The 21,777-nt window shown below is 43.2% G+C and overlaps 1 protein-coding gene across 2 annotated transcripts in view; it reads right to left on the bottom strand.

The window, feature by feature from the left end:
• Window positions 1-14,740, bottom strand: part of Rassf (Ras association family member) — a 39,684-nt gene extending 24,944 nt beyond the window's left edge. For both annotated transcript variants that reach the window (XM_053774172.2, XM_053774174.2), the window contains exons 1-5: window positions 14,580-14,740; window positions 13,142-13,236; window positions 12,348-12,481; window positions 10,611-10,686; window positions 885-1,040 (exon numbers count right to left, since the gene is read on the bottom strand). In XM_053774172.2, coding sequence (XP_053630147.1) covers window positions 885-1,040; window positions 10,611-10,686; window positions 12,348-12,481; window positions 13,142-13,236; window positions 14,580-14,619 — 501 coding nt within the window. In that variant the 5' untranslated portion in view covers window positions 14,620-14,740. The remainder of the gene's footprint in view (window positions 1-884; window positions 1,041-10,610; window positions 10,687-12,347; window positions 12,482-13,141; window positions 13,237-14,579) is intronic.
• Window positions 14,741-21,777: the final 7,037 nt, after the last annotated feature.

The raw sequence follows: 21,777 nt of genomic DNA, 5'->3' as shown, positions 1-21,777 counted from the left end.
TTTGAGAAATTGTGCAAAAAAATTATAATATATGTTTTCATACATAAATTGTATTGCTATGAGCATATTAATTATAATACTATGCCCTAGTAATCAGGGCACCAGACAGTAAATGAGAAGCAGTGAGGCAGTAAGAATGAGACATAAAATTGACCAGCCTTAGCAAAACTAAGTCATAATTACATAAGTACACTACTGATAAATTTCTCCAATTACAAAAAATAGTTAAACAACCACCATCAATGGGGATTACATTCCTAGAATCTATAATCTGAGAGAACAACATGCTCAATTTTTTTCATTTTGTTTTGGAGAACATTTCTCTAAATATCATTAATCTGGTATATAATAAACATCATCTTTCTTCTTTCAACACGCCGGCCGTATCCCACAGAGGTGGGGTGGCCCAAAAGGAAAAACAAAAGTTTCTCCTTTCACATTTAGTAATATATACAGGAGAAGGGGTTACTAGGCCCTTGCTCCTGGCATTTTAGTCGCCTCTTACGACACGCATGGCTTACGAAGGAAGGATTCTGTTCCACTTCCCCATGGAGAATAATAAAACATATACAAGATAAATGGCCAAAATGGAAACAATATGATGGAAATTCTATGGTTACCTTTTCAGTTTAGGGGTGCCTTAAGCTCACAATAAAAAGGTGAATAATATCTATTGATGGGTTGCACATAAGTAAAAATGTTCATATTTTTGAAGGCTTTCAAGAAATTTTTAGGAAATTCCAATGTTTGGGGGATAATCAAATTTTGTAAATTATAGGGAAATTCAACTCTATAGGAAAATGTGGGAAAAAAAAAAATGCTGACATTATGTAAGAAAATTTAAACAATGATCCCTAAAACATTTAGATTCTTTTTGCACTGACCTCATCCTCACTATCAGAGTAAAAGGCCGCAGAATTTGTAGTGGACCGTCTACGGACAGCAATCGTTCGCTGATCATCTTCTTCCTTAAGGTGGATGACATTACGCACTCCCCAGTATATCTTCAACACACCCTCCAAGATCATTCGCCCATTGGCCTGAAATGACAAAATTACACTAATTATCCACCCACCCATTCTATGATTTGTTTGCAACTGTGTTATTATGATTTCCTGAGTCAAGAGACATTTGTACTATTATATCAACCCTCTGAATTATACTTTAGGTAACCCTATACCATCTTCTCATTATCATGCTTCAAATTCTCTGCATAATATTCATACCATACATCACCCTCAAACATGATATATTTCCTACCTACAGCCTCCCATGTTCTGCACCCATATAACTGTGTTGGTACCACTCTACTCTGGTACAATTCCCTTTTTTGCATTCATGAATAAAGTTCCATCTCCAAAGTTGTCTCAATGCACCACTCCCCTTTATTCCCTCTTCTATTCCATGGTTTACCTCATCTTCACAGAACCATCCACTGACAAGTCCAATCCCAAATATCTGAAAACATTTACTTTATCCATACTCCATCCTTCCAATCTAATATCCAAGCTTTCATTGCCTAGATTTTTTTTGTTACCCTCATCACCTTGCTCTTTCCTACATTTTTATAATTTCCTTTTGCATTTTTTTTTAACAAACCCACTGTATACCACTGAGGTAGGGTGACCTATAAAGAAAAACAAAAGAATTTTTTGGGGTTTTTCTTTAAAAAATAAAAATAAATGTTTTTCTTTTTAAATTTAGTAATTTATATAGGAGAAGGGGTTACTAGCCCCTTGCTCCCAGCATTAGAGTCGCCTCCTACAACACACACAGCTTGAGAAGGGGTTACTAGCCCCTTGCTCCCAGCATTATAGTCGCCTCCTACAACACACACAGCTTGAGAAGGGGTTACTAGCCCCTTGCTCCCAGCATTATAGTCGCCTCCTACAACACACACAGTTTGAGAAGGGGTTACTAGCCCCTTGCTCCCGGCATTATAGTCACCTCCTACAACACACACAGCTTGAGAAGGGGTTACTAGCCAGTTGCTCCCAGCATTATAGTCACCTCCTACAACACACACAGCTTGAGAAGGGGTTACTAGCCCCTTGCTCCCAGCATTATAGTCACCTCCTACAACACACACAGCTTGAGAAGGGGTTACTAGCCCCTTGCTCCCGGCATTATAGTCACCTCCTACAACACACACAGCTTGAGAAGGGGTTACTAGCCAGTTGCTCCCAGCATTATAGTCACCTCCTACAACACACACAGCTTGAGAAGGGGTTACTAGCCCCTTGCTCCCAGCATTATAGTCACCTCCTACAACACACACAGCTTGAGAAGGGGTTACTAGCCCCTTGCTCCCAGCATTATAGTCACCTCCTACAACACACACAGCTTGAGAAGGGGTTACTAGCCCTTTGCTCCTGGCATTATAGTAGCCTCCTACAACACACACAGCTTGAGAAGGGGTTACTAGCCCCTTGCTCCCAGCATTATAGTCGCCTCCTACAACACACACAGCTTGAGAAGGGGTTACTAGCCCCTTGCTCCCAGCATTATAGTCGCCTCCTACAACACACACAGCTTGAGAAGGGGTTACTAGCCCCTTGCTCCCAGCATTATAGTCACCTCCTACAACACACACAGCTTGAGAAGGGGTTACTAGCTCTTTGCTCCCGGCATTATAGTCGCCTCCTACAACACACACAGCTTGAGAAGGGGTTACTAGCCCCTTGCTCCCAGCATTATAGTCGCCTCCTACAACACACACAGCTTCAGAAGGGGTTACAAGCCCCTTGCTCCCAGCATTATAGTCACCTCCTACAACACACACAGCTTGAGAAGGGGTTACTAGCCCCTTGCTCCCAGCATTATAGTCACCTCCTACAACACACACAGCTTGAGAAGGGGTTACTAGCCCCTTGCTCCCAGCATTATAGTCACCTCCTACAACACACACAGCTTGAGAAGGGGTTACTAGCCCTTTGCTCCCGGCATTATAGTAGCCTCCTACAACACACACAGCTTGAGAAGGGGTTACTAGCCCCTTGCTCCCAGCATTATAGTCGCCTCCTACAACACACACAGCTTGAGAAGGGGTTACTAGCCCCTTGCTCCCAGCATTATAGTCGCCTCCTACAACACACACAGCTTGAGAAGGGGTTACTAGCCCCTTGCTCCCAGCATTATAGTCACCTCCTACAACACACACAGCTTGAGAAGGGGTTACTAGCTCTTTGCTCCCGGCATTATAGTCGCCTCCTACAACACACACAGCTTGAGAAGGGGTTACTAGCCCCTTGCTCCCAGCATTATAGTCGCCTCCTACAACACACACAGCTTGAGAAGGGGTTACAAGCCCCTTGCTCCCAGCATTATAGTCACCTCCTACAACACACACAGCTTGAGAAGGGGTTACTAGCCCCTTGCTCCCAGCATTATAGTCGCCTCCTACAACACACACAGCTTGAGAAGGGGTTACTAGCCCTTTGCTCCCAGCATTATAGTCACCTTCTACAACACACACAGCTTGAGAAGGGGTTACTAGCCCCTTGCTCCAAGCATTATAGTCGCCTCCTACAACACACACAGCTTGAGAAGGGGTTACTAGCCCCTTGCTCCCAGCATTATAGTCACCTCCTACAACACACACAGCTTGAGAAGGGGTTACTAGCCCCTTGCTCCCAGCATTATAGTCACCTCCTACAACACACACAGCTTGAGAAGGGGTTACTAGCCCCTTGCTCCCGGCATTATAGTCACCTCCTACAACACACACAGCTTGAGAAGGGGTTACTAGCCCCTTGCTCCCAGCATTAGTCACCTCCTACAACACACACAGCTTGAGAAGGGGTTACTAGCCCCTTGCTCCTGGCATTATAGTCACCTCCTACAACACACACAACTTGAGAAGGGGTTACTAGCCCCTTGCTCCCAGCATTATAGTCGCCTCCTACAACACACACAGCTTGAGAAGGGGTTACTAGCCCCTTGCTCCCAGCATTATAGTCGCCTCCTACAACACACACAGCTTGAGAAGGGGTTACTAGCCCCTTGCTCCCAGCATTATAGTCACCTCCTACAACACACACAGCTTGAGAAGAGGTTACTAGCCCCTTGCTCCCAGCATTATAGTCGCCTCCTACAACACACACAGCTTGAGAAGGGGTTACTAGCCCCTTGCTCCCAGCATTATAGTCGCCTCCTACAACACACACAGCTTGAGAAGGGGTTACTAGCCCCTTGCTCCCAGCATTATAGTCACCTCCTACAACACACACAGCTTGATAAGGGGTTACTAGCCCCTTGCTCCCAGCATTATAGTCGCCTCCTACAACACACACAGTTTGAGAAGGGGTTACTAGCCCCTTGCTCCCGGCATTATAGTCACCTCCAACAACACACACAGCTTGAGAAGGGGTTACTAGCCAGTTGCTCCCAGCATTATAGTCACCTCCTACAACACACACAGCTTGAGAAGGGGTTACTAGCCCCTTGCTCCCAGCATTATAGTCACCTCCTACAACACACACAGCTTGAGAAGGGGTTACTAGCCCCTTGCTCCCAGCATTATAGTCACCTCCTACAACACACACAGCTTGAGAAGGGGTTACTAGCCCTTTGCTCCCGGCATTATAGTCGCCTCCTACAGCACACACAGCTTGAGAAGGGGTTACTAGCCCCTTGCTCCCAGCATTATAGTCACCTCCTACAACACACACAGCTTGAGAAGGGGTTACTAGCCCCTTGCTCCCAGCATTATAGTCGCCTCCTACAACACACACAGCTTGAGAAGGGGTTACTAGCCCCTTGCTCCCAGCATTATAGTCACCTCCTACAACACACACAGCTTGAGAAGGGGTTACTAGCCCCTTGCTCCCAGCATTATAGTCGCCTCCTACAACACACACAGCTTGAGAAGGGGTTACTAGCCCCTTGCTCCCAGCATTATAGTCACCACCTACAACACACACAGCTTGAGAAGGGGTTACTAGCTCTTTGCTCCCAGCATTATAGTCGCCTCCTACAACACACAAAGCTTGAGAAGGGGTTACTAGCCCCTTGCTCCCAGCATTATAGTCGCCTCCTACAACACACACAGCTTGAGAATAGGTTACAAGCCCCTTGCTCCCAGCATTATAGTCACCTCCTACAACACACACAGCTTGAGAAGGGGTTACTAGCCCCTTGCTCCCAGCATTATAGTCACCTCAAACAACACACACAGCTTGAGAAGGGGTTACTAGCCCCTTGCTCCCAGCATTATAGTCGCCTCCTACAACACACACAGCTTGAGAAGGGGTTACTAGCCCTTTGCTCCCAGCATTATAGTCACCTTCTACAACACACACAGCTTGAGAAGGGGTTACTAGCTCTTTGCTCCCAGCATTATAGTCGCCTCCTACAACACACAAAGCTTGAGAAGGGGTTACGAGCCCCTTGCTCCCAGCATTATAGTCGCCTCCTACAACACACACAGCTTGAGAATAGGTTACAAGCCCCTTGCTCCCAGCATTATAGTCACCTCCTACAACACACACAGCTTGAGAAGGGGTTACTAGCCCCTTGCTCCCAGCATTATAGTCACCTCAAACAACACACACAGCTTGAGAAGGGGTTACTAGCCCCTTGCTCCCAGCATTATAGTCGCCTCCTACAACACACACAGCTTGAGAAGGGGTTACTAGCGCTTTGCTCCCAGCATTATAGTCACCTTCTACAACACACACAGCTTGAGAAGGGGTTACTAGCCCCTTGCTCCCAGCATTATAGTCGCCTCCTACAACACACACAGCTTGAGAAGGGGTTACTAGCCCCTTGCTCCCAGCATTATAGTCGCCTCCTACAACACACACAGCTTGAGAAGGCGTTACTAGCCCCTTGCTCCCAGCATTATAGTCGCCTCCTACAACACACACAGCTTGAGAAGGGGTTACTAGCCCCTTGCTCCCAGCATTATAGTCACCACCTACAACACACACAGCTTGAGAAGGGGTTACTAGCTCTTTGCTCCCAGCATTATAGTCGCCTCCTACAACACACAAAGCTTGAGAAGGGGTTACTAGCCCCTTGCTCCCAGCATTATAGTCGCCTCCTACAACACACACAGCTTGAGAATAGGTTACAAGCCCCTTGCTCCCAGCATTATAGTCACCTCCTACAACACACACAGCTTGAGAAGGGGTTACTAGCCCCTTGCTCCCAGCATTATAGTCACCTCAAACAACACACACAGCTTGAGAAGGGGTTACTAGCCCCTTGCTCCCAGCATTATAGTCGCCTCCTACAACACACACAGCTTGAGAAGGGGTTACTAGCCCTTTGCTCCCAGCATTATAGTCACCTTCTACAACACACACAGCTTGAGAAGGGGTTACTAGCTCTTTGCTCCCAGCATTATAGTCGCCTCCTACAACACACAAAGCTTGAGAAGGGGTTACGAGCCCCTTGCTCCCAGCATTATAGTCGCCTCCTACAACACACACAGCTTGAGAATAGGTTACAAGCCCCTTGCTCCCAGCATTATAGTCACCTCCTACAACACACACAGCTTGAGAAGGGGTTACTAGCCCCTTGCTCCCAGCATTATAGTCACCTCAAACAACACACACAGCTTGAGAAGGGGTTACTAGCCCCTTGCTCCCAGCATTATAGTCGCCTCCTACAACACACACAGCTTGAGAAGGGGTTACTAGCGCTTTGCTCCCAGCATTATAGTCACCTTCTACAACACACACAGCTTGAGAAGGGGTTACTAGCCCCTTGCTCCCAGCATTATAGTCGCCTCCTACAACACACACAGCTTGAGAAGGGGTTACTAGCCCCTTGCTCTCAGCATTATAGTCGCCTCCTACAACACACACAGCTTGAGAAGGCGTTACTAGCCCCTTGCTCCCAGCATTATAGTCACCTCCTACAACACACACAGCTTGAGAAGGGGTTACTAGCCCCTTGCTCCCAGCATTATAGTCACCTCCTACAACACACACAGCTTGAGAAGGGGTTACTAGCCCCTTGCTCCCGGCATTATAGTCACCTCCTACAACACACACAGCTTGAGAAGGGGTTACTAGCCCCTTGCTCCCAGCATTAGTCACCTCCTACAACACACACAGCTTGAGAAGGGGTTACTAGCCCCTTGCTCCCAGCATTATAGTCACCTCCTACAACACACACAACTTGAGAAGGGGTTACTAGCCCCTTGCTCCCAGCATTATAGTCGCCTCCTACAACACACACAGCTTGAGAAGGGGTTACTAGCCCCTTGCTCCCAGCATTATAGTCACCTCCTACAACACACACAGCTTGAGAAGGGGTTACTAGCCCCTTGCTCCCAGCATTATAGTCGCCTCCTACAACACACACAGCTTGAGAAGGGGTTACTAGCCCCTTGCTCCCAGCATTATAGTCACCTCCTACAACACACACAGCTTGAGAAGGGGTTACTAGCCCCTTGCTCCCAGCATTATAGTCGCCTCCTACAACACACACAGCTTGAGAAGGGGTTACTAGCCCCTTGCTCCCAGCATTATAGTCGCCTCCTACAACACACAGCTTGAGAAGGGGTTACTAGCCCCTTGCTCCCAGCATTATAGTCACCTCCTACAACACACACAGCTTGATAAGGGGTTACTAGCCCCTTGCTCCCAGCATTATAGTCGCCTCCTACAACACACACAGCTTGAGAAGGGGTTACTAGCCCTTTGCTCCCAGCATTATAGTCACCTTCTACAACACACACAGCTTGAGAAGGGGTTACTAGCCCCTTGTTCCCAGCATTATAGTCGCCTCCTACAACACACACAGCTTGAGAAGGGGTTACTAGCCCTTTGCTCCCAGCAGTATAGTCACCTACTACAACACACACAGCTTGAGAAGGGGTTACTAGCCCCTTGCTCCCAGTATTATAGGCGCCTCCTACAACACCCACAGCTTGAGAAGGGGTTACTAGCCCCTTGCTCCCAGCATTATAGTCGCCTCCTACAACACACACAGCTTGAGAAGGGGTTACTAGCCCCTTGCTCCCAGCATTATAGTCACCTCCTACAACACACACAGCTTGAGAAGGGGTTACTAGCCCCTTGCTCCCAGCATTATAGTCACCTCCTACAACACACACAGCTTGAGAAGGGGTTACTAGCCCCTTGCTCCCGGCATTATAGTCACCTCCTACAACACACACAGCTTGAGAAGGGGTTACTAGCCCCTTGCTCCCAGCATTATAGTCACCTCCTACAACACACAGCTTGAGAAGGGGTTACTAGCCCCTTGCTCCCGGCATTATAGTCACCTCCTACAACACACACAACTTGAGAAGGGGTTACTAGCCCCTTGCTCCCAGCATTATAGTCGCCTCCTACAACACACACAGCTTGAGAAGGGGTTACTAGCCCCTTGCTCCCAGCATTATAGTCACCTCCTACAACACACACAGCTTGAGAAGGGGTTACTAGCCCCTTGCTCCCAGCATTATAGTCGCCTCCTACAACACACACAGCTTGAGAAGGGGTTACTAGCCCCTTGCTCCCAGCATTATAGTCACCTCCTACAACACACACAGCTTGAGAAGGGGTTACTAGCCCCTTGCTCCCAGCATTATAGTCGCCTCCTACAACACACACAGCTTGAGAAGGGGTTACTAGCCCCTTGCTCCCAGCATTATAGTCGCCTCCTACAACACACACAGCTTGAGAAGGGGTTACTAGCCCCTTGCTCCCAGCATTATAGTCACCTCCTACAACACACACAGCTTGAGAAGGGGTTACTAGCCCCTTGCTCCCAGCATTATAGTCACCTCCTACAACACACACAGCTTGAGAAGGGGTTACTAGCCCCTTGCTCCCGGCATTATAGTCACCTCCTACAACACACACAGCTTTAGAAGGGGTTACTAGCCCCTTGCTCCCAGCATTATAGTCGCCTCCTACAACACACACAGCTTGAGAAGGGGTTACTAGCCCTTTGCTCCCGGCATTATAGTCGCCTCCTACAACACACACAGCTTGAGAAGGGGTTACTAGCCCCTTGCTCCCAGCATTATAGTCGCCTCCTACAACACACACAGCTTGAGAAGGGGTTACTAGCCCCTTGCTCCCAGCATTATAGTCGCCTCCTACAACACACACAGCTTGAGAAGGGGCTACTAGCTCCTCGCTCCCGGCATTATAGTCGCCTCCTACAACACACACAGCTTGAGAAGGGGTTACTAGCCCCTTGCTCCCGGCATTATAGTCGCCTCCTACAACACACACAGCTTGAGAAGGGGTTACTAGCCCCCTTGCTCCCAGCATTATAGTCACCTCCTACAACACACACAGCTTATGGAGGAAGAATTCTGTTCCACTTCCCCATGGAGATAAGAGGAAATAAAGAAGACCGAGAACTATTAAGAAAACAGAAGAAAACCCAGATATATGCGTGTACATGCATGTGTAGTGTGACCTAAGTGTAAATAGAAGTAGCATGATATATCTGATATCCCACATGTTTATTATTGTTATTTTTTTTTGCAGAATGTAGATATCCTACAAAGCAGTTAATTAAAAGAGGGCGAGTTAAAAAACAGTGATAAGATTTAGCCCTTTGACTGTCACAACCTCAAATCCTGAGGTGTCTCTTGGTTTTTAAAAATTTTTTACAAAAAAAAAAAAAAAAAAAAAAAAATCTTATGAAATGATAGAGAATCTTTTCCTGATGGTAATGACACCAAAAGAATGAAATTTTATGGAAAACGTACAGAATTACACTCTTAGCAACCTCAGCAATATTTATGAATCGGCAATTTCGCCCACTTTGAGCCATATTTTCGGCTAATTGTTCCAGTTGACCAAACTTATAGCTATTTCTTTAGAATTCCATTTGATCTATCAACTGAGTACAACAAACGGCCCATTTACCGATTCCAACTACCCAATAACGTGGTCAGAAATTTGAAATTTGGCCAATTTCATGCAAATTAAAAAATATGTCAATTTCAAAATAGGTTCCAGAATGAACAATGCAGACATTCCTGGCTCTAAAATAACATTTTCTTTGTTCATCAGTCATGTCTCCAGGCCCTTCTGATATTACTCTTGCTTTCTATTTTGAATTTTTATTCAAACAAAAAATAGAAGATTTACTGTTATGTAGACTACTGCAATATTGTACTAATTGTATAAATAACATCAATCCATTCATGACTGCATATTAGAATGGCTAGTTGGACATTTATTAGACAATGACATCATTTGTTTACTTTTGAACAACGGCAAAAATCAAACATTTCCCTTACTTTGAGCTCCATTTCAAGGTTCTTTTCATAGTAAAACCAATCAAAATCATCTCTATTTCTATAAAATGTTTTCCATTCTATCAAATGAGACCAGGAAAACGAGAATACAACCATAAATACTATACAAAAATACACCACAAAGTCGGCGTTTTAATCCAAAAAAGGTCGGAGTTTTTTTTCTCATTATGCACTGCATGCTGCAGGTTTTTTTTATATGGTGCACACTGACCACACGGACCCTTTCTCTCACATGTGGGCCTACCAGCTTTCTTTTGCTTGATTTGAAGCCATTAGAATTTTTGAGTATATATATACATCAAACACATTGGCTCGTAAGACGTATATATACGGCTGAAACAGTCAAAGGGTTAATATGAGACCTGCTTACCTCTCTGCTCTTCAGTTCTCCTGGTTTACCTTCATAGTACTGGTTATAAGCCTTTAACTTGGCTTCAATGTGAGATCTGAAACACGAGAGTCATACAGATTATACTACTAAAAGATTGAATGTGTTTTACTGCTTCCCATTCTGAGCATAAAGTATTTAATAGAGTCAGTCATCATGTTTTTGACAAAAATACAATTATGAGATTAAGAGATTATTTTATTTCCATAGTCAAACAATGCTACACATATCAGGAGGAAGCACCAAATTCTTAAGGGTCACCTTGAAGGTAAGAGGGTTTGATTTGAAGGGAAGGATAGCCCCAATTTTTTGGATCAAGAACCCTTTACAAGAATTAAGGTATCCCTTCCTTTGAAGGGAAAATAGTTCACTACTGATGAAACAACTTTCATTTTTTCCTTAACCCTTAAACGGTCCAAACAGATCGACGTTCAAATTCGTAATGCTACAAAAGTAATCTACTTTTTTTTGTATATTTTCAAATATAACAAAAAAAAATGTAGATAAAATTTTTTTTTACACGTTTTTAAATGTAAAACAAAAAAGAAGATCTACATTTTTTCACATACTTTCAGATGTTGAAAAAACGTATATATACGTTTGGACCATTTAAGGGTTAAGGAGCAAGAACATGGCACTTATGTTTATTCAAGTAGTTACTAACAGACAGACTATATATTGAGGATCTATTTGTACACATTATTTGTTGCATCCCAAAATGTGCAGGTTATGAAAATAAAGCATTTTTGGCAGGAAAAATAAAAATAAGAAAATCCCTAAAATTATCTCAGACTGGAATAAAATGTTGAATTCATTATTATAACACTATAAAGAAGGAAGATGCTAAGAAAATCCATTGATAAATTAAAGAAGAGTAATACAGTGGACCCCCGGATAACGATATTATTTCAATCCAGAAGTCTGTTTGGGTGCCGTTATAGACCGAATTTGTTCCCATAAGAGATATTGTGAATTAGATTAGTCCGTTTCAGACCCCCAAAAATACACTTACAAAAGCACTTACAAAAATACACTTACATAATTGGTCGAGTTGGGAGCTGATCGTTATGCGGGGGTCCACTGTATTCTACTACTGTATAATAATGACTTGCATTCAGTTATCACTGTCACCAAGAGAACTTTTAAACAAGTTGCCTAGAACCCACATCCAAACAACTCATTTCATATGGCTAGGTACAGTAAATTCACTAACTTAGCTCTGCAACCTGGATTTTCTTAGTTTGTTTATTAATATGGCATTTTCCAAGGACATCTATATTCCATAAAACCGATATACAGGTCTAACTTGCAAACAAGCTATGTTTTTTGTATTTCAGACTTACAAATGGACTGGATGTATAGAATACAACAGTATAAAAGATGGTTATACTTTATAAATTTGTATACTGTGGATCAGCTCTTGTAAAAACATGAATGGTTCCTAAGTGGCCCTGTTCATAAAGTCAGATGTTTGTAACCTGCAGTATTAGTAAGTTAGGATATCTGGTGTATATCATTAAAATTCTGAACTGAAAACCACTTAAGAACAACACGACTTCAAATCTGCATACCAGTATTATTCTAAATTTGCAACAAGAGGTATTTGATGATTGATACTAACAGAGATAATGACTTTCAAAAATAAAACTGTTGGTATGAGGAAAGTCAAAGAATATGGTAAAGTGTATGAAGAAATAAGATGACTTCAATAAAACTAACCTCTTCACCTGGCCATCCCTGTTCTCCACCTTCCCAAATGATGTGTGACACTCATTGCGAGTACCATGACCAAAGAGTTGGGGACCAAACAGTGCTCCATAACAAGGGTGATGGCAATATGGCACTCCCTTGTGCTGAAAAAAAACAAAACAAGAAATTACACTACTATATCTATTATATTCATGGAGAAATGTTAAACTGTAGGGGTCAACAATGCCTGGGAAAGGGAGGTAATCAGGTATGGTCCCAAGGACAACATATCTCCAATTCCTTGGATCAAGATGCCTTCATCAGCATCAGCACACACACCCCCTTGAAGGGGCTACTTTATCTACTCGGAGTTACTGAAACATCCATAAGGGCTGGCATCAAACAACTCGATCAATAATCAAATGGTCAAATTTTAATTTCTCAATACTAGAGTTATTAAGAAAATTATAACGAAGTCAAATACAGTAACTGTCATTAGCAAAATACGCATGAAAGAAAAGCTTAAATATTTACATAAAATATACGATATGCCAATACAGTGGTACCTTGAGTTTCGAACAGCTCCCAACTCGAACAATTATGTAAGTGTATTTTTGTAAGTGCTTATGTAAGTGTATTTTTGGGGGTTTGAAATGGACTAATCTAATTTATGTTATTCCTTATGGGAAGAAATTCGTTCGGCATCTACACTCGAAGAGCCTTCTGGAACAAATTAAGTTCGTAACTCGAGGTACCACTGTACACGTAAAAAATTAAAACAATATACAGCAGTAGATGTGGTACTTTTACAGCCCAATACTTACCTCTGCATGCTGGCCAGGATTCAGCCGCTTGCCACATTCTTCACAGCGCAAGCAATTTGGGTGCCAGTCGAACCCCAGTGACTGCTTTCTCTCTGCTAAAATTGTAGATTTCTCTTAGACTAGTCTAAGGAGTGCATGTCCATCAGTTTTAAAACATGTACCATGAGATAATACTCATTATACAAAAACTTTTTTTCAGCAAAGCGGAGCTTTGAATTCTTAGCTAAACTATTAATGAGATAAAATCAAGGTTTCAAGGTATATAAATGTAGTCATCATGGGAGCTTTTAATTTCTGCAAAACTGACTGAAGTACAGTAAGCTGACTATGAATAAAGGATCTCATAACTATTTCAAAGCAGTTTTCAACTGAGAACAACTTACATGATATGATTCTGGCAAATAAGGAAATGTTGCTTAAATACTGAAATCAAGGAAGAGCTTGGAAAATCAAATCATAAATTTATTAATCTGTTACTTTGAATTTTTCTGATAAGAAAGGTAACAGTCAAGATTTAAATTTTCACTGCAGACTATGTTGGGGTAAACCTGACTAGGGATTATTTCAAAGATCTTACAAGAGGAATGAAATAATTATCAGTGAGAGACATTTCAAAAAGTTATAAAAACTGCCCAAACAACACATGTTTTTCACACAGAAATCAGATTAAATAAAAATGACCCTAAGTGGATAAGCAAGAAGAGAAGCTATTACAAGTTATCAAGAGGAGAGGATCACCTTACTATCCAATAGCGTATGTTCAAATAAACAAGAGACTAAAAAAAAAAAAAAGGAATAAGAAAAGCCAAATGAAAATACTAAATCAATTTTTTTTAGGGAATCTACAACCGATGCTAAAGAAACTTTCCACCTATATATGAAAATGGAGATGAATCCCCTACACAACCAACAATGTTTAAAACAAAACATAAAACATGTATAAATAAGGCACCTTGAATTTTTTTGTGTTATCCTAGGTAATTTACACATACATGTTACTATGTATGATAATTGTGCTTATGTGTACCTGTATCTAAATAAACTTACCAAACCTATCTTGGTACAACGTTTTTACCTGTGCATCAGGTTTTTCTTAAAGCCAATGTAAAATGAACTAGAGGCACTGAACTACTACTCAATATTCAATCTATAATCCACAAATATACAAGGACAAACTAGGACACAAAATCTAACAAGTTCCTCAAAGGAAAAAAAATAAAAGAGGTCAACGTAGATATTGATTAATATTTTGTAGCATCGTAACACCTTGATCACTGACACATTAAGCTAATACATCAATAACAAATATTCTAAGAGTGAGTAGACAGGTGAAAATTTGCTATAATTGTATTAATAAGGTTATATACGGGTCTACGCAGAGGGGAAGCCAGAAGGGCGTATCCCACCACCTCAGTACCTGTTAAATACTCTTATTTACCGAAATAAACAGGGCGGCCGCACTTTCTACATTGCCACATCTTGAAGGTATGTCAACTGGTGGGCCTCAGCATGTTCTGAATCACCGCATGTTGCTCACAGTAAGATTATTACAGTAATATAATCGCTGGGCCTCCATAAACATTAGCCAGACAACACTGCTGCTACTTCCGCCTTGTAAAATCCTTATCTTATAAACTTGCGTATCTAATCTTTTATAATAATACTCGACATTAAAACATTTTGTAAATATAGAAAATCATGATGGAAATAATTTTGATAACCATATTCTTTATCGAGGACATAAATTGCGATATTTATACTACTGAATATAATACGGAAAAATCAACGCAAACATTCCAAAGAAGCGTTCATAGAGGTGAAGATGCGCCAGGCTGATGATACTCACTATAATAATAATAATATCTTTATTTATACAAGTACATGTACAAGGTATACAGACCATAGCTGACATCAGTGACATACTACTATATAGAAAGCCGCTTGTTATGCTGAGCATTTCGGGCAAATTAGGTCAAGTTTTGTCCCAGGATGCGACCCACACTAGTCCACTAACACCCAGGTACCTATTTTACTAATGAGGAACATAGACAAAACGTGTAAACACACCCAATGTTTCTACCCTTGCTGGGAATGAATCTGAACTCTCGTGTGAAAGGAGACAGCCACCATTATTATTATTATAATCAAGGGGGAAGCACTAAACCCGTAGGATTATACAGCGCCTATGGGGGGATGGAAGGCATTCAGGCTTAATTCAGGGAACTGGAGCACAGATCCAATTCCCTAGATCAAGAGCCCCTCACCAGCGTCAAGGAGCCTTCCTTGAGGGGTGAGAGAGCCACCAGACCACAGGGCTCCACACACCCAAAACTCTCACCCACTCTTAAATTATTATTATTAGCACTGTTATGGAAGATGGGATTATTATAATCATGGGGAAGCGCTAACCCCCTAGGGATTATACAGCGTCTGTGGGGGGGATGGAATGTATTTAGGCTCATTTCAGGGAACTGGAACACAGATCCAATTCCCTAGATCAAGAACCCCTCACCAGCGTCAAGGAACCTTCTCTGAGGGGTCTCTTGAAGACAGCCAGAGGTCTATTGGTAATCTCCTTTATGCATGCGGGGAGGAAATTGAACAGTCTTGGGCCCCCTCATGCTTATTGTGTTGTCTCTTAGCATACTCATGGCGCCCCCGCTTTTCACTGAGAAGGGGGGGAGATGTTGCACTGCCTGCCGAATCTTTTGCTTTTGCAGGGAGTGATTTGTGTGTGCAGATTTGAGACTACTCTCTCTTAGATTTTCCAGGTGTAAATTAAGCTGTACCTTTCTCGCCTGCGTTCTAAGGAGCACAGGTCAAGGGACTTCAACCGTTTCCAGTAATTTTGGTGCTTTATTGTACATATACGTGCAGTGAAAGTTCTCTGTATATTCTCCATGTCTGCAATTTCGCCTGCCTTGAAAGGGACCGTTAGTGCACAGCAGTATCCCAGCCTACAGAGAACAAGCGATTTGAAGAGAATCATTGGCTTGGCATCCCTAGTTTTGAAGGTTCTCAATATTCATCCTATAATTTCTCTAGCAGATGTGGTAGATACATTGTTGTGATCTTCGAAAGTTATTTTCTCCGACATTATCACTCCCAGGTCCTTCACATTAGTTTTTCGCTCCATTGTGAGGTTGGAATTTGTTTTATACTCCGATACAGTTTTAATTTCCTCGAATTTTCCATGGCGGAGTAATTGAAATAGGTCTTCATTGAACTTCATATTGTTTTCTGAGAGGCCCATTTAAAGACTTGGTTAATGTCCGCTTGGAGATTTGCAGTGTCTCCGATGGATGAGACTGTCATGTAAATTCTGGTATCATCAGCAAAGAATGACATGGTGCTGTTTACCTGGAGAGAGTTCCGGGGGTCAACGCCCCCGCGGCCCGGTCTGTGACCAGGCCTCCTGGTGGATCAGAGCCTGATCAACCAGGCTGTTACTGCTGGCTGCACGCAAACCAACGTACGAGCCACAGCCCGGCTGGTTAGGTACCGACTTAGGTGCTTGTCCAGTGCCAGCTTGAAGACTGCCGGGGGTCTATTGGTAATCCCCCTTATGTATGCTGGGAGGCAGTTGAACAGTCTCGGGCCCCTGACACTTACTGTATGGTCTCTTAACGTGCTAGTGACACCCCTGCTTTTCATTGGGGGGATGTTGCATCGTCTGTCAAGTCTTTTGCTTTCGTTGTGAGTGATTTTCGTGTGCAAGTTCGGTACTAGTCCCTCTAGGATTTTCCAGGTGTATATAATCATGTATCTCTCCCGCTTGCGTTCCGGGGAATACAGGTTCAGGAACTTCAAGCGCTCCCAGTAATTGAGGTGTTTTATCTCCGTTATGCGTGCCGTGAAGGTTCTCTGTACATTTTCTAGGTGGTCTGGTGGCTAAAGCTCCCGTTTCACACACGGAGGGCCCGGGTTCGATTCCCGGCGGGTGGAAATTCCGACACGTTTCCTTACACCTATTGTCCTGTTCACCTAGCAGCAAATAGGTACCTGGGTGTTAGTCGACTGGTGTGGGCCGCATCCTGGGGGACAAGATTAAGGACCCCAATGGAAATAAGTTAGACAGTCCTCGATGACGCACTGACTTTCTTGGGTTATCCTGGGTGGCTAACCCTCCGGGGTTAAAAATCCGAACGAAATCTTATCTTATCTTATCTTAGCAATTTTTTCACCTGCCTTGAAAGGTGCTGTTAGCGTGCAGCAATATTCCAGCCTAGATAGAACAAGTGACCTGAAGAGTGTCACCATGGGCTTGGCATCCCTAGTTTTGAAGGTTCTCATTATCCATCCTGTCATTTTTCTAGCAGCTGCGATTGATACAATGTTATGGTCCTTGAAGGTGAGATCCTCCGACATGATCACTCCCAGGTCTTTGACGTTGGTGTTTCGCTCTATTTTGTGGCCAGAATTTGTTTTGTACTCTGATGAAGATTTAATTTCCTCATGTTTACCATATCTGAGTAATTGAAATTTCTCATCGTTGAACTTCATATTGTTTTCTGCAGCCCACTGAAAGATTTGGTTGATGTCCGCCTGGAGCCTTGCAGTGTCTGCAATGGAAGACACTGTCATGCAGATTCGGGTGTCATCTGCAAAGGAAGACACGGTGCTGTGGCTGACATCCTTGCCTATGTCAGATATGAGGATGAGAAACAAGATGGGAGCGAGTACTGTGCCTTGTGGAACAGAGCTTTTCACCGTAGCTGCCTCGGACTTTACTCTGTTGACTACTACTCTCTGTGTTCTGTTTGTGAGGAAATTATAGATCCATCTACCAACTTTTCCTGTTATTCCTTTAGCACGCATTTTGCGCGCTATTACGCCATGGTCACACTTGTCGAAGGCTTTTGCAAGGTCTGTATATATTACATCTGCATTCTTTTTGTCTTCTAGTGCATCTAGGACCTTGTCGTAGTGATCCAATAGTTGAGACAGACAGGAGCGACCTGTTCTAAACACATGTTGCCCTGGGTTGTGTAATTGATGGGTTTCTAGACGGGTGGCGATCTTGCTTCTTATGACCCTTTCAAAGATTTTTATGGTATGGGATGTTAGTGCTATCGGTCTGTAGTTCTTTGCTGTTGCTTTACTGCCACCTTTGTGGAGTGGGGCTATGTCTGTTGTTTTTAGTAACTGTGGGATGACCCCCGTGTCCATGCTCCCTCTCCATAGGATGGTAAAAGCTCGTGATAGGGGCTTCTTGCAGTTCTTGATGAACACAGAGTTCCATGAGTCTGGCCCTGGGGCAGAGTGCATGGGCATGTCATTTATCGCCTGTTCGAAGTCATTTGGCTTCAGGATAACATCAAATAGGCTTGTGTTAAGCAAATTCTGTGGCTCTCTCATAAAAAATTCATTTTGATCTTCGACTCTCAGTCTGGTTAGCGGCTTGCTAAAAACTGAGTCATATTGGGACTTGAGTAGCTCACTCATTTCCTTGCTGTCATCTGTGTAGGACCCATCTTGTTTAAGTAGGGGCTTACATCTCTGTCAAATATGGGGATGAGGGAAAGGATGGGAGGGAGTAGTTTACCTTGTGGAACAGAGCTTTTCACTGTAGCCTACAATGACCTGACTGTTTACTATTACTTTTTTGTGCCCTATTTGTTAGGAAGTTATAGATCCATTTACCAACTTTTCCTGTTATTCCTTTATCACGCACTTTGTGCGCTATTACATCATGTGTATACTGCATCTGCATTTTGTTTGCCCTCAAATGTATATTATATTTAGATATTATTATATTATCAATTATTCTTTATTACTCTATTATTGTTGCTGTTGTTGATATTATCATTATATTTCTGGATCCATTAAACCTACGGGCCACTAAGCTCCTGAGGAATGGAAAGTAACAAGTTTGATACGAGAAACAGAATAGCTTCAATTCCTTGGATCACCAGCAAGCACCAGCACCAAGGCACCACTTTCCAACACTAGAAAAGTAGCAGTAAATGGGTACCTTGGAATTAGTCGACTGTTTAGGACTGCATCCTGGGAAAAGACCCACTTTGGTTTTTCTTGGGTTATTAACCCTCTGGGGTTACTAATGTGAAGTCTATGTTCTTGAGTATTCTCTTTTCAAGGTGAAGAGCTCTTGATCCAAAGAGCTGGAACTGTCCTCCCGTTGAATTAAACCTGATTATCTCTCTCTCCCAAGATGTTGTAAGATCTATACATTTATCGCTTCCATATGGATGAATAAGGAGGAGGAAGGAGAGGAGGAGGAGGAGGAGGAGGAGGAGGAGGAGGAGGAGGAGGAGGAGGAGGAGGAGGAGGAGGAGGAGGAGGAGGAGGAGGAGGAGGAGAAGAAGAAGAAGAAAAAGAAGAACCAACTAGATGACTAAGACACGAGTACAATACTTGGACATCTTATTGTGAAGATGTTTCGCCAATCAGCAGTTTTATTAATCCAATACAGAGAATGATACTGAATACAGTGGAAAACATGAGATGGTAGTTTGAGGTCTCAGACCAGTCCCTCAGCCTGAAAAAGGGGTTTTCAGTCCCGAAGTCTTGATGACCCTTGAGTCATGTGTACTGGCAGCATTCACCAAATTCAACTTCAATAACAAAAACATAAAGTGGGACCAAGTAAACCAAGTTCTAACCGATATAAGCTGGGAAGATATACTAAGCAACACAGACCCCAACTTATGCCTAGAACAGATTAACTCGGTGGCACTCGATGTATGCACAAGGCTTATTCCTCTAAGAAAAAGGAGGAGTAGATGTAAAACAGAAAGAGACAGGCGCTCCCTTTACAGGCGACGGAAAAGAATAACAGAGCGGCTAAAAGAGGTCAATATATCTGAAATGCGTAGGGAGACACTGGTCAGAGAAATAGCAAGCATCGAACTTAAGCTAAAAGAATCCTTTAGGAGTCAGGAATCGCGGGAAGAACTAAAAGCCATAAATGAAATCGAAAGAAACCCAAAGTATTTCTTCTCCTATGCCAAATCAAAATCGAGAACAACGTCCAGTATTGGGCCCCTACTTAAACAAGATGGGTCCTACACAGATGACAGCAAGGAAATGAGTGAGCTACTCAAGTCCCAATATGATTCAGTTTTTAGCAAGCCGCTAACCAGACTGAGAGTCGAAGATCAAAATGAATTTTTTATGAGAGAGCCACAAAATTTGATTAACACAAGCCTATCCGATGTTATCCTGACGCCAAATGACTTCGAACAGGCGATAAATGACATGCCCATGCACTCTGCCCCAGGGCCAGACTCATGGAACTCTGTGTTCATCAAGAACTGCAAGAAGCCCCTATCACGAGCCTTTTCCATCCTATGGAGAGGGAGCATGGACACGGGGGTCGTCCCACAGTTACTAAAAACAACAGACATAGCCCCACTCCACAAAGGGGGCAGTAAAGCAACAGCAAAGAACTACAGACCAATAGCACTAACATCCCATATCATAAAAATCTTTGAAAGGGTCCTAAGAAGCAAGATCACCACCCATCTAGAAACCCATCAGTTACACAACCCAGGGCAACATGGGTTTAGAACAGGTCGCTCCTGTCTGTCTCAACTATTGGACCACTACGACAAGGTCCTAAATGCACTAGAAGACAAAAAAATGCAGATGTAATATATACAGACTTTGCAAAAGCCTTCGACAAGTGTGACCATGGCGTAATAGCGCACAAAATGCGTGCTAAAGGAATAACAGGAAAAGTCGGTCGATGGATCTATAATTTCCTCACTAACAGAACACAGAGAGTAGTCGTCAACAGAGTAAAGTCCGAGGCAGCTACGGTGAAAAGCTCTGTTCCACAAGGCACAGTACTCGCTCCCATCTTGTTCCTCATCCTTATATCCGACATAGACAAGGATGTCAGCCACAGCACCGTGTCTTCCTTTGCAGATGACACCCGAATCTGCATGACAGTGTCTTCCATTGCAGACACTGCAAAGCTCCAGGCAGACATCAACCAAATCTTTCAGTGGGCTGCAGAAAACAATATGAAGTTCAACGATGAGAAATTTCAATTACTCAGATATGGTAAACATGAGGAAATTAAATCTTCATCAGAGTACAAAACAAATTCTGGCTACAAAATAGAGCGAAACACCAACGTCAAAGACCTGGGAGTGATCATGTCGGAGGATCTCACCTTCAAGGACCATAACATTGTATCAATCGCATCTGCTAGAAAAATGACAGGATGGATAATGAGAACCTTCAAAACTAGGGAGGCCAAGCCCATGATGACACTCTTCAGGTCACTTGTTCTATCTAGGCTGGAATATTGCTGCACACTAACAGCACCTTTCAAGGCAGGTGAAATTGCCGACCTAGAAAATGTACAGAGAACTTTCACGGCGCGCATAACGGAGATAAAACACCTCAATTATTGGGAGCGCTTGAGGTTCCTAAACCTGTATTCCCTGGAACGCAGGAGGGAGAGATACATGATTATATACACCTGGAAAATCCTAGAGGGACTAGTACCGAACTTGCACACGAAAATCACTCACTACGAAAGCAAAAGACTTGGCAGACGATGCACCATCCCCCCAATGAAAAGCAGGGGTGTCACTAGCACGTTAAGAGACCATACAATAAGTGTCAGGGGCCCGAGACTGTTCAACTGCCTCCCAGCACACATA

This window comes from Cherax quadricarinatus, chromosome 7 (genome assembly GCF_038502225.1).
Source record: "Cherax quadricarinatus isolate ZL_2023a chromosome 7, ASM3850222v1, whole genome shotgun sequence".
NCBI classification, from domain to species: domain Eukaryota; kingdom Metazoa; phylum Arthropoda; class Malacostraca; order Decapoda; family Parastacidae; genus Cherax; species Cherax quadricarinatus.
The sequence above is the reverse complement of the archived record's forward strand: the minus strand, read 5'-3'. Positions and strand labels throughout refer to the sequence as shown.